The sequence below is a fragment of the Betta splendens genome, chromosome 21 (assembly GCF_900634795.4).
Source record: "Betta splendens chromosome 21, fBetSpl5.4, whole genome shotgun sequence".
Lineage (NCBI taxonomy): Eukaryota > Metazoa > Chordata > Actinopteri > Anabantiformes > Osphronemidae > Betta > Betta splendens.
Window position 1 is genome coordinate 5,031,687 of NC_040899.1, and position 17,615 is coordinate 5,049,301.

General features: G+C 42.6%; 1 protein-coding gene across 3 annotated transcripts; it reads right to left on the bottom strand.

The window, feature by feature from the left end:
* Window positions 1–12,731: 12,731 nt before the first annotated feature.
* On the bottom strand, window positions 12,732–17,490 carry asmtl (acetylserotonin O-methyltransferase-like). Of its 3 annotated transcripts, none has more exons than XM_055505201.1 (15): window positions 17,070–17,490; window positions 16,750–16,871; window positions 16,060–16,191; window positions 15,931–15,978; window positions 15,783–15,847; window positions 15,601–15,665; window positions 15,403–15,511; window positions 14,837–15,116; window positions 14,543–14,767; window positions 14,179–14,341; window positions 13,890–14,089; window positions 13,665–13,797; window positions 13,446–13,586; window positions 13,236–13,358; window positions 12,732–13,099 (listed from the first exon to the last, which is right to left on the bottom strand). In XM_055505201.1, exons 2-15 carry the CDS (start codon window positions 16,840–16,842, stop codon window positions 12,894–12,896), a joined length of 1,983 nt encoding a protein of 660 aa, XP_055361176.1. In that variant the 5' UTR covers window positions 16,843–16,871; window positions 17,070–17,490; the 3' UTR covers window positions 12,732–12,893. The 3 variants fall into 3 exon arrangements, with proteins under 3 accessions (XP_055361176.1, XP_028991833.1, XP_055361177.1); XM_029136000.3 differs by having other exon boundaries at window positions 17,320–17,489; XM_055505202.1 differs by lacking the exon at window positions 17,070–17,490 and having other exon boundaries at window positions 12,931–13,155; window positions 16,750–17,058.
* Window positions 17,491–17,615: the final 125 nt, after the last annotated feature.

The following is a 17,615-nucleotide window of genomic DNA, read 5'->3' on the forward strand; positions in this document are numbered from 1 at the left end:
GATGTGTGGTTATCTGTCAGGTAGCTGCATTAGCTCATACAATGCTCTAACACGAGCAGGTTGTACTAATAAACAGACAGTTTTCTATTCTCAGTGGTGTCGGTTGTTCCGTGTTTTGCCATTCAGAAGCAGTGGTTAGATCCATACGACAACAGAATAATTGCTCTGGTAACAGTGTTGTTTAGAGTCTGCTCAGGGTCAAGGGTGAGAGATTAGCCTTAAAATATTTTTCCAGAGAGAAAAAAAAATGGCAGCCTCAGTCATCAGCCACGGCCTGCTCACTGCTTAGCCTTGAGGCATTCAAATTGACAGGTCTCATTATGTGTGAACTCCCAATATTCCCCTTCGTATTCCATGGCCTGTCAGTCTCCACCTGCCTGTCCATCTCACTGCAGCATCACCCCGGCACCCACTCGCTGACAGCAACCATCTCCTCGACAGCTTTTAGGCTGGTACCAAGCTGGTGGAAGCGAGAGTGTGTGCGTGGTGCGTGTGTGTGTGTGTGTGTGTGTGTGTGTGTGTGTGCGTGTGTGTGTGTGTGTGTGTGTGAGTGTGTGTGGGGGAGGGAGGTGAGGAGGGGTGTGTGGGTGTAGGCAGTGGCAGGCTTTAGAGAAACAGCCCAGCTATCTGCTGACAATCTGACAAGAGTCCGCTTGTAAACAAACTGCAACAACCGGTGTGATCTAACCTATAGTATTGTACTGCAAATTAGAGGAGGACTCGCACCCTGCAAGCAAACACACAAACAAGTACCTACAATAAATATACGCAGGTGCACACACATGAATGACGGCACCTTAGCAGAATCTTAAGTACCTTATGCAAACTGTATGTTTGTTGGGGAGGCACAGGCAGAGCACTGATGAGTGGCTCATTATGGCAACACCAGCACTACACACTGGGTATCGCATAATCAAAGCCTGGGGGTACGTATTAATTATCCTTTTGAATAGTGATGAAATTTTAAAAAGCTTCTCCTTAAGGCTCACATCACGGATAGATGAAACAAAGCGCAGCACAGCTTGTGCGCCCGGGCTCACATGTGTTTTTACATCTGTTCAGGATATTTCAATTTGATGCTCAACAAGCTGAGATTGAGATTAAAGGATAATAATGTGTCATCCTCCACACAAGCATCTCATCCAGAGCGAGTAATAGCACATCAGCAGGCAGGCGGGCGGGCGGGCGGCTCGACTTCTGGAAGGAAAGCTAGCTAACAGCCATCACAGGCGAAGCCGATGCAGTCACGCATGTGTCTCCTGCTTGTCTCCAGTCAAGGTTGCTGAGGCACTGTCTCTGTCTTTCCCCTCACGCATACCAGTTGACTGGGAAGAGAGTATACGGGGCTGGAGCAGCGTGAGGAGGGGTGAGGGGAGTTGTATTGAGATTTGCTTGAAAGAAATATTTATGAGCTGTGTTTTTTTCAAGAAAGTGTTGTCTTTAATGAACATGTTTAAAGATTGTTTCACCATCTATAATTTATCCGGTAGGTCTTCGTCGGGGAAAAAGGGCTAGTTTCAGCTGGTGAATTGCTGATCGTGACGGTAAAGAGCCTCCTGAACATCTGCTGCGCCACAGAGGTGTGACTGCTTGACACTGCCGCTGCATACAGGCGACTCATGGGACACGGAAGCATTGTGAGCGCAAAGATACAGTATTTGTTGTCAAGCTGTATGGAAAAGGGTGATTGACACTCATTGACCAGAGAAATAGGAGGCTGGAGGCTTGAGAAGGCCTTGAATACAAACATGACTGTCACTCAGAGATGAGTAGAAGACAAGGAGCAATGGGAAGGGGAAGGAGAAGGAAGCATCGTAATTTAGCTTCTTGAACACTTCTGTAATTACCTTCTCTCTATTCTGACTATTTTCTCTTTGGAGAACAGGGTTTTTTTTTTTTAAATCTAACTTCCTTCCTACTGAGTAATCCCATCAATAAAGCAGGAAGACTAACAACAGGCACTACAGGGAAGTTATTTTTCTTCCTGCTTTGCTACACTTGCATGTTTTGATTTTTTTTAACTGTAAGAAACTAAAACAGACTATTTAAAACTCTGTGTGTGTGTGTGTGTGTGTGTGTGTGTGTGTGTGTGTGTGTGTGTGTGTGTGTGTGTGTGTGTGTGTGTGTGTGTGTGTGTGTGTGTGTGTGCATGCGTGACCAAAAGAATGCTAAAGCTCATGGTGTACCAACAGAGGACTATATTGATACTGTGTCCATTACTACAATATGGCCTATATAGTACTGTATATATAACACAGGCATCACAAAGGAATTACACACCTGAGATGCACTTCCACAGAAGAATTGATTTTGTGAGCTTTTAAAACACTGTGGCTAATAAAAGGGAATATGAAACTGTTTCTGCAGTAAAACAGTCTGAAAAGTCACAGAGCCAGCCTTCATGACAACATGCTTCAGACCTCCTTTGGTTCAGCAGAGCAACATTTGTCTGCTTGTCTAATTCTATGACCAGAGTGGGTGATCTAATCACCTGCTGCTGCTGTAGATACACTCCCGGTGATGACAGCATGGGTGAGCAGGTGAGGTCACAGCCAATTGTCACTAATAGGAGCGAGATCAACGGCGGCACCAGGAACTGTGTCGAAACTCTAACCTTATTATTTACAAAGCTGCACCTCGAACCTTATCAGTCTCAAACGGAGGTTTGCCTTCAACGCGCACGGCTGCGCGAAGATTATCACAGTCAAAAAAGAAGAGAGGGGGAAAACAAGCCATACTGTAGCTGTCAAAATTTCATCCTGTCTGCATTTCTCCTTTACAAGCGCCTCACTATATGTAAACACAAGCACACACACACAAGCGCAGGAAAACATCTCCATGCACACACACAATGCAATTTTTCCAGTCAAGGATTTTGGAAAACCTGTCAGACTCTCACAAAGGAAAGCAAATATATTTATTTATTTGAGTTCAGAGTAATTACAGGCAAAACCACGGTGCTTGGCTGTGACATCTCTTTATAAAATCAGGTGTCAGAGTGCGCCAAGCAGAGATGTGCCAGAGAGGAAATGTGACTTTTTTCTCTTCTAATCTCTAATCAAATTAAATAGGTGAGCACTATTTCCTGCTCTCGCTCTCCAAGACAGACGAGGATCAGCTTTGCCAGGTATAAAACTAGATACTACGAAAATGCTGGTTGTCAGCACTTCCATAACTTTTGGTCCTGAGGATTTTTCAGTGTGACTGTATGAACACGCTGCAGCTTGAGGAAAACACCAGAGCCAGGAATTCAACTGAAGGTATTTGTTTCCATTTCCGGCTATTTGGCAAAGATGAGACTAGATAAATATGTTATTCATTCCTGCCGAACACAGTGGCGTCTGAGGAAATATGTTACTCCTGCCTCTTTTCTTTGAGTCTAAATAATTGAACAGAGAGCGAGAGAAAGGCCTCTGCAGGGTTCATATCGGGTTTTTACTGACTTTCTCCTCATATGTTTCCACACACACGTAAAGCTTCACAAATCGGATGACAACGCAGCTGTCTAAAAATCACAGCTTTGAGCTTTTGATGAAATAAGCACGATGAAGATTAAGTGTAGATACAATATGGTCAGACTCCACTGGGTGTGCAGATGCTTACAATCCTCCTCCTCTAGCATGAGCACCAGTAGGCGCCCCAGGGCCTTGACAGAAAAGATATGACATTTTTTTTTTAAACTGGAAGGGGGGAATGAAAACAACTTCCCCCATAAAGACAAAAAAAGCCTGTGTTTTACATCTCTCTCACACAGCGACAGCTTCAGGGACAGTTTATGTGCTAGAGACAAAGATACTTTGACACTGTCAGCTTCTGTCACTGAAGCTACCAATGGCTGCTGGTGAGGAGTCGTTGCAGCAAAGCGGCCTGTTTCTCTTGTGTTGATCTGTGTGTATGAAACTGTGAAATGGCTGGGTCTTTTGTGTGTGACTTGATGTCTAGAGGCCTTTATGATAATGAATACTAGGTCTTCCCCCACTAAAGCGTATCAATAAATAAAACATAGGAACTCCTCCATTGTGGTTGATTCACACACAGAAGAGGTGCAGGCCCCTTTTAGCTCACTGCCACTTTAATGGAGTGTAGCTTAGCTGTGATACAAATACACCATCATAAACACTTAAGATGAACAATGCACCTGAGACCAAGAGAGCAGCCCTTTTATTCACAGGGAAGGAGAGCTATACATAATTAAGAGAGGAAAGTGTAAAGATGTAATTGGTGCGATGTTGATAATGTTGATTACCATTATTAAGTAGGTTTTAAAGATACATGACTCTGAGCCATATTTAGAGGACTTAACTTATTAATCAGGCAGCTGTTTGCTGTAGCTCTTCAGAGAAATACAGAAGAAGAGGTACAGTAATAACTAGAGTGGATACGAGTTTGAGAAGAGAAAAGCTGCATTGCTATTTTAAATTACAAACCAAGACTTACAGTAGTAAGAATGGGTTTGATGGACCTCATAGTTAACGTTAAACACAATAGTAATGAGGATTAAAATAATAATAATAATCAGGACATAAGCCTCAATCAAAACTAATTTAAACCAGTGAGCACATTAGGCAGATTTAAGAAAATGACTCCATCATAGTAGTGTGCCCAGAGGACTAGACATGTTCTGCTTTTCTGTTATTAATAGCGGTTCTTTGTGTTTATGCTCTGACTGCAGAGGTCATGTTGTGGGCCTTACCTCCAGGTTTGAGGTTTAATCGCAGGTGCCGTCTGCCATCCAGGCCTACAGTGGATCACCCCCAAACTATCCCCAGGCTCCACCACGGCTGCACTTCAAAGACTGCTTGAACCTCAACGTGATTGAGTAAGAACAAAAATAGAGAGATTAAACAATGGTTATCAGCACAACAGTGTTAAATGATCATTCGTAAGGACCAACGCTTTAAAGAAGTAAGAAGAATATAGCAAACAGATAGTAAACATCTACATGGGCTGTTCCTAAACTCTTTAAAAATTAATAAATACATTTATTAGCAAACAAATGACCAAATTGCAACACACGTTACGCTCCTAACATATCTGAGAATATTAAAGACACACTCTATTAAAGGTCTGTTACTCAACTATTTACCACAACAAAGTAAAGAGGAGCAAGTTCTGAGCTAATAAACACAACTAAGCTGTGCTTATTAGAGAATCTCACTGTAAGATACTATAGCACAGTCATTATTTTTATTCTCCTTGCTCTCATTTATCAGTTATAATCACATGTATCTCAACTTGTCAGGGTGTCATCTTAATGCCAGACAACACAGAATCCACCATGTAGTGAACATGTCGTGCCTTACATCCCCAAACAGCAGCATCTGGAGGTTGTGAACGCAGCTCATGTGGGCTCCAGCCTTCGTTTTCATAGTCATACTGCCCTCCATTGGTGATGCGGCATATTACAACAACAGCACCGAGGGTGAAGTCTTTATTGACATTCCAATCTGACTAATAGCGTTCAGAGTTGTTAGAGTCAGGTGTGATAGAATTACTGACTTCATGGTGCTTGCTCTTTTGAAGGGCTGTTAATCCTTTCCAAGTCCAACTCCCAACGAGTTGTATATTAGACTGCAGCAACAGAGCAGATTCACGTCACTTAGAACCAGCGTCTGTCTCTGGATTTTGATGCGACTGCTTTGTGCCTTTTGTGACACTGGAACCTGACCAAGGTTTTCTGTTTTCATCAGCTGACCTGTACAATACTTTTTTTCCTATCTCTGCAACTTCTCCTTTGACTAAAGTTATGACATACTATAATGTTGAAGGTTGGATCCTAAACATGTTTACTATATACTGTATTATTTGTCAGCTGACTAGTTAGGTCTATGAATAATAATTAATTTTTTTTAACTATCTTGCCTCATTCCACTTCTAAACCAACCTTGCTTTTTTCAGGCATTACAGAAAGAGATTCTTTGGTAGCGGTTCTAAACACTCCTGAATTTGGATCACACATTGGATTTATTATTGGTGATCTCAGGTTATCGTAACAAAGACAGGGGAAAATAAAATGTGATTCATTCTTGACATCTCCCAGTTGACGCACCTCGCACGACCTGGATATTTTAAACCTGCCAACTTGCAGAACCAACAGGAATGAGGTCTCAGCTTGGCACCTACAAACCAACACGATCCTCACTACCACAGCAGCGCTTTATTTCAATACAACGCATGTGTTATTAGGCTGTACACTATTTATACACATAAAGAAGACTACAGTCCAAGTTTCCACCATGATAAAATTGAGCCAAACCAAATTCATTCTCGTAGCTTCTATAAGAATATTTATGTCCGTGTGACAAGTAGTAGTAGAGGTGAAACACTAAAACAAAAGAACGTGAATTAACTGCCACCATGTCATGAAGTCGCATTTACCACAACTTACCATTGGCCGCTTAAAGGAAGGCTGTTGCTGCAAACTCACGGTTGAATATGGAGACGCCTCCACTACTAATAAGATCAATGATTCAATCCCGTTCACATGCTAACGGTGATGTGTTAGCTAACACCAGCTACATTTATGCTAACATCCAGCCAACGGTTTTCTTCAAACTTAGAATTATGATATTTTGCTTAGACTTAATATTTACAATGAAGAGCAGCTGATGACATTTGTAGGTGTTACGTTGTTTTCAATTTCACCAGGAAATCTGAACTTTCCAAACTTTAGATAGTCCTTCAAATAATAACGTAACTGGAGCGCTCAAAGATTGAACGGGGTCAACCGCACCCGCCCTGACATTGCAGACCTCTGATAGGCTGTAATAGTTATTGATTTAGTGACGTCACCACAACGTTCACGCGCTTGTTCATCTAACTAAACAGCAGAAATAGCGCTGTATTAAAAACAAAAAAGAAATAGCCCTGTATTTATAAAACTTGTTTGTCAAAAAACGCAGTGTTTTAATAATTTCTTACAGTATTGATCTCCTGAAACAATATTTACTTTAGAATTATGAAGAATTGCATGTTTTTGAATACAACTTGGACTATTATGTGAACAGTGAAAAGAGCTGTTGTGACATAATTACAAAGTGAATGTAAAAAATAGCTGACATCTATTTGGACTTCACTGGTGAAGGGAAAAAAGTTCGATTTTGTGAAGCTGTCGGAGAAGCCTGACTAGAATAATGACCGCCTAACGCCTGGGAGGCAAGCTGAGGGTAGCTCATTCTAAAAAACGGTCATGTTTAGGATATTGTCATGATTGAAGCCAGATGTTACTGAGAAAACATACACTTTTCATTTCTCATTAGGCTGCCATTTGGTGAAGCTCTTTTAGATGTAATGTCACATGCTTTTGAAGACAAGTCTTAAAACCGTGTAACATGGCCTGCAATTAATTTGTCAATGGAATCTATAAGAGCACACCCAAGGCTGGAGTTTGTGAAAAACCTGGCAACTTATCTACTGTCCTGTCAACGAGCTTTAAGGCACTGATGAAAAACGTCCAGTGATTCAGGCCAAGTTAATTCTCCTCATTCACTGAATCAAAGGTCTGGACACGTAGAGAGTCTATACTGGAGATGGTCTTGAATAAAAGCCTGAAACATCTCCATGCACCCATAATGCCTGCACACATGCAGCCACAGTCCCCTCAGGGCCAGGAAGACGGTTTGGCAGGGGATCACGAGGAGCGGGTCAAGACGAGGAGCCGGGGGAAGGCAAGACAGACGGAACGGAACCCGGAGAAGTCTTTGAATCCTGTGGAATTCCTCTCCTCCTCCGCGGCTCCTCTGGGAGGCGTCAGGAGCCTGTGGAGAGAGCGAGGTAAGACGGGGCCTGTCAGGAACAAAGCTCCGAATTCACATGATATGTTTAGCTAAAAGGGTGAAAGAGAAACGAATCAAAGCTTGGCAGGATCAAAGAAACGCAACAATAAAGTCAAGCCGGTTGCCATGGGACCAGCAGGAGATGCATATCATTTATAAGTTGTTCTTCGACTCTGTCAGATGTGGAGGGAATTGATTGTTATTGTTTGGAGAATGAACTGCTGCTGGAGGGGGTTAAGAGCAAGGGTCATCATTGCACAGTGAGAGGAATATATCTTCCCACTTTTAAACAGCAGCTGCCTGTGATCGGTGTCAGGGGCCAACGCAGGAGCACCTTCAACGTGTGATAACAGACAACAAGACAGACACAAAGACAACTTTGTCAACCCCATAAATATCTTATCGTCACAAACCATTGATAGGCTAAACATTCGTTTTGCATCTTACACTGTCAGAGGTCGCGATCATTGTTACTGTTTGAATGTGAAATCAAATAGACTTAAGCTGTTAACCGGAGACTTTCATTTTCAAACAAATAGCGTTGAAGCAACACTGTGGCAGGAAAATTATGTTTGTTTGCACAGTGGGACGAATTCTTTAAAGAGCGTCTAAGTTACAGACAATAATTATTTACTGATTCTGCAGGAAAACATTTACTGTGCTTCACATATAAAACAGTGAAAACAAAATGTCTTTTAAATATTACATTCCTGTTACTCTACAAGATGTTGAATAATCCAATAAAAACTGTCCAGAATGATGACCATCCATTAAAAATGTCTCAGTGTGGTGACAGTTTAAAATAATGTGAAGTCTAAGCAAAGCCAAAACCTGGACCACAATGTGAAATTTAACTATTATTACTGATCATATTCTGTGAATTGTAAGACTGTATTTCTGAAACTGCTACTGTACCTAAGTCAAAGGTTTGGGTTCATTTATAATCATAAGCCGAGGAGCAGCACTGGGGGCGCCCAGTGGCATTTTAGAGGTGGGCTCCTCACCTGTGGTCCTGCTTATAGACACCGGTGCCAACAACAGGATGAATGAATGTGGAGTGAGCAACATAAGCTTCAAGTTTTAGTCATTATTGCAGTTTTAATGAATTTAGTTGTATATACTGCATATTTTTTAAAGGTTCTACTATTATTATTAGTCTGTGGAGGTGTCTGATGGCATGTGTGTCTGTGTGTGTGCAGAGATGAGACCTAGTCTGTCTGCTGCTCTCTCAGATTGCACCCATGAGAGATCCCAAAATAACAACAAAGAGCCCTCAGTGGGTCGGATGAAAGCCCTGTCACCAACCATTTCGGCACAGAGAGTCTCCTCCCCTACTGTATCTCTGAGTGACACCTCACACATCACATGCCGACAGGAAGGGGAGACAGACTCTCGTATTTGACCGCCACAAATATTTTTTCTTCGCTGATGAAATTATCGTTGGATTTCAGCAGTTGCCAAATGGGTGCTGCACCTGAAGTCGACACGAGCTAACATGGCTAATATGCTGAGATGCTAACCAGCGACTTAGAGTTGTTGCTACGTCCACTTAGCATTTCATAATATTTCATTTTCATTTGTACATGACCAGAAATTTAGATATATTATATGGAGGTTTATGTGGAGAGATACTGTTGCACTGCCGTTGCCAGGCAACCAACAGAGACCCCAGGGAGTCATAGCTCATCACAAAGAAAGTGTTCAACACCCTAAAAGTGGTAGAGAATAGAAATTGTCTATTCAAACTGTTAGTTTCCCAAAGTTAAAATTATTACTTCCACAAATTCAGAGAAATGTAGCCCTCAACAGACCCAAAAGACAAAAGTATACATTCAATTCAGAATCGCAGTTGTAACAATTAAGTAATATTTTAATTAAGTGACGTGAAGCCCCATCTCCAACGTACAGCCCAGTAGCATCTTACATGGTCCCATCCAGCAGTTAGAATCTGTCCATGTTCCATTGCTGATGTAAGGCCAAAAAACCCTACTACAAGCAGAGAAGGACTCCATTGTTATTTCTAACTGGTAGAAGCCCTGAGGTTATTTTTCCTCTGCCTTGAAACAAATCAATGAAGCACAACTCACTTTGAACAATTGCACATTTGCTGAAATCAGATGTGGGTTGAAGAGCCAGCCATCATCGCACTTATTCTGTTTGTTGACAGAGGAGGACTTTGATAAACAAGCCTGTTCTTTGAAACAGGTGCCCAAGCGTGAGTTCAGTTTTGAGAGGCAATTCGGGAAACTGACTGATTAGAGAGTGTTTGTTATTCTGCATGCAACCATTTGGATTCTGTGTATCCTTCCCAAAGTCGCAAAGAGGCTTCGGTATAAACAATGATGCTATTTATTTTTCAACTTAGATAACACAAAGGTTTGACGCGGATATTTGGAAAATTTCAAACATCCCGGCTGCAAAATTGTCTGTCCTCTCTTGTCACGTTGATAAAAATGCCAACAAACAATAAAATATGATCAAAATCAGCCTCTCTGGATGGTTTTCTTTAGCCAACGTTGCCCCCATGTGGTTACTTCTGCATAAGCTGCGCAAGTTTACTTTACAAAGTAATACCTACTTTAAATAATGTGAAACTTTGCAGTCATTATGATTTAATGAGCCTTTATTGCATCATTCTCGTCTGGTTTCTCAGCTTAGAGACTTAAGCGTAGCCTGTTTTCACTGGCAGCTTCTCGGCAGTAAACATCCCATACTGTACGGTGCTCAGATCACAATCCCGCCTTATCCTCCCTATCAACATGTGGAAGTGTTTTCAAATCGCTATCTACCAGCGGCAAATGGTCGTAAATCAGTCATTTTAATATCAAAGCACTTAACACTAGAATGTTGATTGCTTGCAGGTGGACGTCCACACTGCTTGTCAAGACTGCATTTGAAGAAAATGACTGAGCTCTTATCCGACACGTACAGTACAGCCAGTGTTCAATAGGCGAGATCGCATTACAGAAGATTACTTTGGAGTTTCAGCAATTTTCCCAAATTACACTGGCCTTTGGTCTCTGCTAAACTTGATTGACTTGAATGGTTTTCATTAGAAGGCCCCGCGCAGTCTTCGCTGTTGATGCAAACAGCCGGCACTCGTGCACACAAGTCGAGGCACTGGAGGGTGAGCGGGTGCAGCTGGGACCCTGGGATCCGACGGATACTTTGAGCTCTTGGTGGAAATGCTCCATCGCGTTTTAGGGGAACGCAGGCTGAGCCGTTCGATTTGTGATGCTCATCTGTGTTTCACAAGGGCGACACAGCCATTTGATGTCACTTAGCTGTCATTAAAAAAAAAGAAGCACTGAGTAATGCAACATGTTCAAAGTATTGCATCAATACAGGCTTCAGCTCTGTAGGATGCTGTGATGCGTTCAGTGTGCGCTCACAATAACACAAATCTCCTGTGAATCATGCTCCACTGTCACATGTGAACCCACTGTCTCTGCACATCCACAGGAAAAAAAATCAGAGTAATGAAAATCAGTCAGACGTCACATAGCCTGAGCCCAGACTGACAGGAAAATAGCAGCGAATAACGTGACCGCCCTTATTACGCTCCTAGGGAAACACTTAGAGAGGGATCAGAAATGATGAGTAAATTTCAGTGTCACAAAGAATAAGAGCTAGTCATCCTGGGCAGAGGCTTTCCCAGATTCCCATCAGCTGTTTGGCTGCTTCACTCTGCCTAAAAGTTAAAATCCAATTCTTGGTGGTGAAACGAGGGTCTGGCTGACAGGGATGTGCAGGCGTTTGATGCCATCTTCAGGCGGTTCATGGACATGACAGGGTGCTTCAACACTGCAACTCTGGCCAAGACATGTTTGAGTTACATTTCTGTATGAGCTACAGCATCACTTAACAGGTACGCTGGCTCTACAGTATGTGTTTTTCGCGAGGGAATGGATTAGCATCAGTTTGGTTTTTCCTGTTTTTTGGGTAAAAAAAATGGTCAAAGTGGGAATAACATAAAATTCAAACACAACGTTTGTTTATGTGTTAATGGTTATTATGAAGGTTGCACATATTTCCTTGGGAGAACTAGGATGAACTTGGACCATACAAGACCAAGGAGAAGGGTCCACCCATTACTCAGAGCATGTTTGACAGGACTGGCGTAAAAAAAGAGGGCTTCCTCCCTCATCACTGACAAGTTCCGCCCCAAGCTGAAGCAAACATGAAGTCATGTCTGCAGGCATATGAAAATGACAGCCTGCTTAGAAGACACCACCACTAGGATGTTATCATCCCTGCTTTAATCACTCCGGCTCTATTGCAACCACATTACATCACCCTAACATGACACTCCACAGTGTTTAAGAGGCAGGATGCACATGCTCCAGCCACAGCCGGCCTCCAGCTGACCACCGACAGAATGGAGCGCCAAACAATTCCGGACAGCTCCGTTCGCAGTGTGCAGTGATTCAGGCCGACTCTGCTGTCTGGTGACACCAGGATCATTGCTTTAATGATGATTTTCAATTAATCCCATCAGATTGCACATAGGCTGACATACTGATGATACATGAACCTGTTTTCCATCCTGCACACTTCAACAGAGAGAGAGAGAGAGAGCCTGAGAGAGAGAGAGCATGAGAGAGAGAGAGAGCGTGAGAGACAGAGAGCGCGTGAGAGAGAGAATCATTCACACTCACACCTATGTACGAGCAATTTAATACCACAAATTAACCAGACTGCATGTGCTTGGCTTGTGGGAGGAATCCGCAGACCCCACAAACCCCATCTCACGGTAACTGCTTCTGATGATACAGATACTCAATGTGCATTTAGTTTAAGTGAAGTGACAGTGTTCATTTACATATCGCACACCTTGAACTTGCTTTTGTTCAGCCCTTGTTTGTCACATCTGATCTGCTTGCTTGACTTGATGACACACAGGATGAGGGAATGACAGCGCAGCACAACATAGTCAGACCACAAAGACTTGCAACATGTTGTAAGCAGGAAGCTTCATTTAGGTTCATTAATCGTGATAATAACATGAAGACAAGATCTTGATTCATAGACATTTTAGCATAAAATAATTACTCCATCTTTGTGACACTGGTTACCTGTGACATATAGTAAACCCAAACCCCTTTCTGTGCAGTGTGTTCATACTTTGATGCACAGCATGGCATCCAGGAGGTTGTCTGTATGTCTGACGTGTGCTGTGACAAACCCATGGCTCTCCAAAAGCAAACTGTATTCCTTTGCACTTCTTTGCTTCCCGTCGCTCATGCTGAGGGCCTGCAGCAACCCACGACTGGGGCCGCTTCTGTCTTTGTCCAGGAAGATCTCACTTAACAGTAGTCCACAGCCTGGCAGCAGAGGAAGTGGATGATGAGTGCCAATTTTTCTGAACCGCTAAGCATGACTGAAAACATTAATATTTTTTAAATAATCACTCAATCATATTGCCAAAAAGACATACAGTATATAGCTTTAAAATCTTACCCGGTGAGCACATAGCTGCAATTTTACTCAGCAGACTATGCACCTTGTCATCAGGCCAGTCATGAAGAATTCTTGCCAGGATGTATAGGTCTGCTTTAGGTAACTCGTCTTTAAAGAAGTCTCCTGTTTATATGGTGAAAATAAAGCCACCAAAGTGATTAGGTTTAAGTTTACTGTAATTTTGATACGAGTATAAAACAGAAGTCTGACCTGCTACAAATGAGACTTGGTCGTTTTTGTCCTGAGGATGGAAATTTTCCGTCATCTCAACGACAGCTGGCAAGTCAAACACTGTCACTGACAGTCCTGGATGGGCTTTAGCAAACTCATAGGCCATGGCACCAGTGCATCCTTAAAAGAAAGACAGACTAGTCATCGATAGGTTGAGTAAAGAAGGGTTCAAATCTGACTGTCGCATCTTGCTCCCACCTCCAACGTCACACGCCGTCCTAAAACCAGACAGGTCAAAAGCTTTTGCTACAGATGCTCCCGTAATTTTGGCGACGCTGTGCATGGCCTTCATGAACCTCAGTTTCACTTCTCGACTCCTGTAGTAAGTATCCTTTAAATAAAGTACAGAGGGGAACACAAACTAGCATCTGTAAAGCATTTAACAGAAATGCATGGTCTGGGCTTAAACTGCAAGACAATCACCTGAAAAAGATTGTTGGGCTTGTTTGCAGCAGCTCTCTCGTGCTGGCTGGTTCCCTCCCGCACAGCGTTCTCCAGGTGGGAGAACAGGGGCCAGACTGTGCTGTTGCAGTGCTGGATGTGGTCATGCAGCGAAAATGGGGATTCTGACCACAGAAACCGAGTGGCCAGGTCTGTGTTTTCATACTCGCACCTTTGGGACGCTGGGAAACACCGCACAGCGCGTGAGACGCCGGCTTTTGGTTTAGATGGTAATTATCACACAGTAATAATCAACTAGAGTGGAACTAACTTCTCTCTTTGCACTTGAGCAGTCCTAGAGGCACGCAGGCTTCCAGCAGGCGTTCGGTCCCCTTCACAGACACTTTTAACTCCTGGGCAACCTGAGTCACATCCAGGCCTGGTTGGCTCTGTAGCAGGTCAAACACACGCAGCTCGCAGGCAGTGAACAGCGCCTGGAAATGTTTGGGAGGCAGAATGAATACAGGAGTAGAGTGTCTTTATTTTGATTCGATTTAATGTATGGTGATTACCTTGACTAATTACAAATCTTGTGGGTAATTCGTTACATGTTATTTATTTGGTGGAGCCAATCGGCAAACATATTTCAGAATGAATAACTCGTAACACTTAGTGTAAACATGCGGTACATTTACCTTGGAGGCTTTGAACCCGTCCATCAGTTCACTGATTCGCTGTAAATCTTCTTCTCTGGGCTCACTGTCATCAGGCTTTGCCACATTTCGTTCTGGCACTTGCCCTTTGCTGTTCGTTCCACAGTCTAGCAGCTCAACTTCTTTATAATTTGTGTGTGTAGACACACTGTTGACAGATGTCCAGGAACTCTCACCTACTTCACTTTCACTGCTTTTCCTCTTCACCTACAGTAACAGATGTCTAGTAAACATTGGTAAAATCTAGTTTATGCTCATGAGGCAAACATTGCTCACCTTTTGGACAGGACTGGATGAAGAGCATTCGGAGGAGGTGCAATTGGTGGAAATCTTGGGTGACGGTTGAGTAAGTATTGAGGCGTTGTGGGTGCCATTGTGACTCAGATGTAAAGACGTACTTTCTCGATGTAAAGACAAAGTCCTGTGGTTGTAAATATGGTCCAGCTGCTTGCAGAAGTGGTTGAGGGGGAAACCCACAACATTGAGGAAGTCTCCATGAACGTACTCCACCAGCATGCCACCGAGAGCCTGAATACCATAGCCGCCAGCCTTGTCCCTGACAAACAGATTCAGTGTGTATGTGAAATACAGAACAAATTAAACAATACTTTTCCTAATCAGAATCAAATGTTTAGATCTCGCTGACACAATATGTCAAACAGAACATGACAAACACAGCTGTAACAACAGTCCAGCGTCAAAGTCAAGAGAGCAACAGGTTCACTTAGCTTATATCCAGTGAGGTGACCTGACCCTTATTGACTGAATGTGTGACTCCACCATGATGAGTAAATGACCATTACCAACAGTGCAGTATTCAAAGTCCAAATGTACATACTCACATAGGTTCACCACTATTGATGTACTCCCACAGCATGTCCTCTGACAGATCAGAAAACTTCACCTTTGTTTCTTCATAGAAGTCTATCAACCTGTAATCCACTTCTTCATCTGGGTTAGAGACGTGGAAATTCTCTTTATCCACTGAGGGAATGTCAGAGAATGTTCGATTCAACAGTCCAGTGGTTATTCAGACTTACTTTCTTTGTCATTACAGAGGACAAGAGCCACGCCGGTGAAGACACTGTGCTCCTTACCACTCAAGCTGGAAGAAGAGAAGCAGCAGCTCACAAAAAGAATTTAAACACCACGGTGAAGTTGTCGCTTTTCATTCTCAGTGTCTTTAATATTCCTTTAGACAGAAAACGTGACTGATACAAACCTTGACAACATCTTGTAAGCTTCATATTTGTCCACTGGCTTCTCCAGGATCATACCATCTACAGCCTTCAAAAAGGAAACAGCAATAAACAGAGTAAGGCAACCACACACAACTTATTTTAATGTTTGGTGATGTTTTTTCCTCTTACCACAATAGTATCTGCCCCAATTACCAGGTCTGGAGTTTTTAGGTGTTTCTATCGAGACAATAAGTTTGAAATCAGCAATAAATAAGTACAATACATAAAATTATATAGTTGTACAGCAGATGAACTTACAGAAGGCATCCTCCGGGCCACCTCCAGGGCTTTCTGTTTAGCTGTCTCCACTGCATACTCATGAGGAGCTTTGAACAGTCCTTTGTCAAGTGTTTCCTTAAACCAGGAAGGCACCACCTCAAACTGTAAACCCTGTTGTGTAGGAGATCAACATTTAACAGCCATTACTTTCATTCCAGACTAGGAACACCACAAGTTTGAAAACAACCTTATTCGCAAACCTGGACATTTTCAGCGCTGAGGTTGTGTAATTGCCTAGTTCCTGTTAAATTTCTTCTTTTCACATGTTGGTATTTCACAAATTCACTTGGTATGATGCATTTGTGACACAAGCCCTGACCTACCCTACCTAACCCCACTGTCAGTACTTGCGAAAGGTTACATACACGTAATAGAACTAGTAGTTTAGATTTGTGTATGTTTCACATTGCCACATTTTTGCCATTTTTGTTGGCAACAAAATTAAAACTGTTGAGAAAAATAAGCAAAGCAAAAGCCTGTCAAACGAAACCAAAACCCCCAGAATACATTTCTGCACTTTATGCAGGAAACAAAACTGAGTACATGCATGCGTGTCACAAGTGTAAATGTCATTTGTGATTTTTCGGGTCTTTAGTTCTTTGAAATAAATTGTACAGAATGTACTGAATTCTTTGCAAAGAATTAGAAAAGTAATGTAGACAAACAAACCGCATTGCGGAGGATCTCCAGCCTCCTCGGAGAGGCACTGGCCAAGACAACCAGTTTTCCAGAGAGCTTGGAAATGACGGGGTTCAGCACCATGGTGGCTCACGGGCAACTGCTGCTGCAAGCTGATTCAAAGGGTTACACATTACCCATGTGGACCAGACTACGTAACAGACCCAGCAAGTACTAAGCAAACACGGACAGGTCACTCATCGCACAGTGCAGTCCTGCACAAATAAACCATCAAAACAACTTATTGAATGATAAAATAACGATTACCATGAAACCCATTAATAATGTACAAATAAGCTGACAACACTTACAGGTTTAAACTTCATCAATATCGTTTTGTTTATACTTAATACACATATACTTATGTGTATACTACTGCATAACTGCAGTACTGGGAACATTTACTATTGACACTATTGTGGTACGGTTTGATTGGAGTAAACGGCACAACTAATGTGAGTAACTAAAACTAAACACGCAACGTCTCATCACAAATAATCATATAATGATTATATATTTGTTAACTCATGAAGACGCTGGCGTGAACTCTGACATGCTAACCCGGTGCTAGCTAGTCGGTGTGCTAGCTTAGCTGGTCACTGCGAGCGGTGGCTTCTGCAGACAAACCACTTCCTAAATACGTGATCACCAAACGTTTCATTTGCGGGTCTAACTGCATTTAAAAAAAAGAACCCGTTTCATATAATGTTGAAGGAACTTCGTGTTACCCACCTAACGTCACACGTCTGTGTGACGTTAGGTGGGTAACACGAAGCGTGATGACGCCGCGAGCGTGATGACGTTTTATAACGTGGGAGGGGCAGAGTAAGCAGCACGCGCTAAGAGCCTCCAAGCGC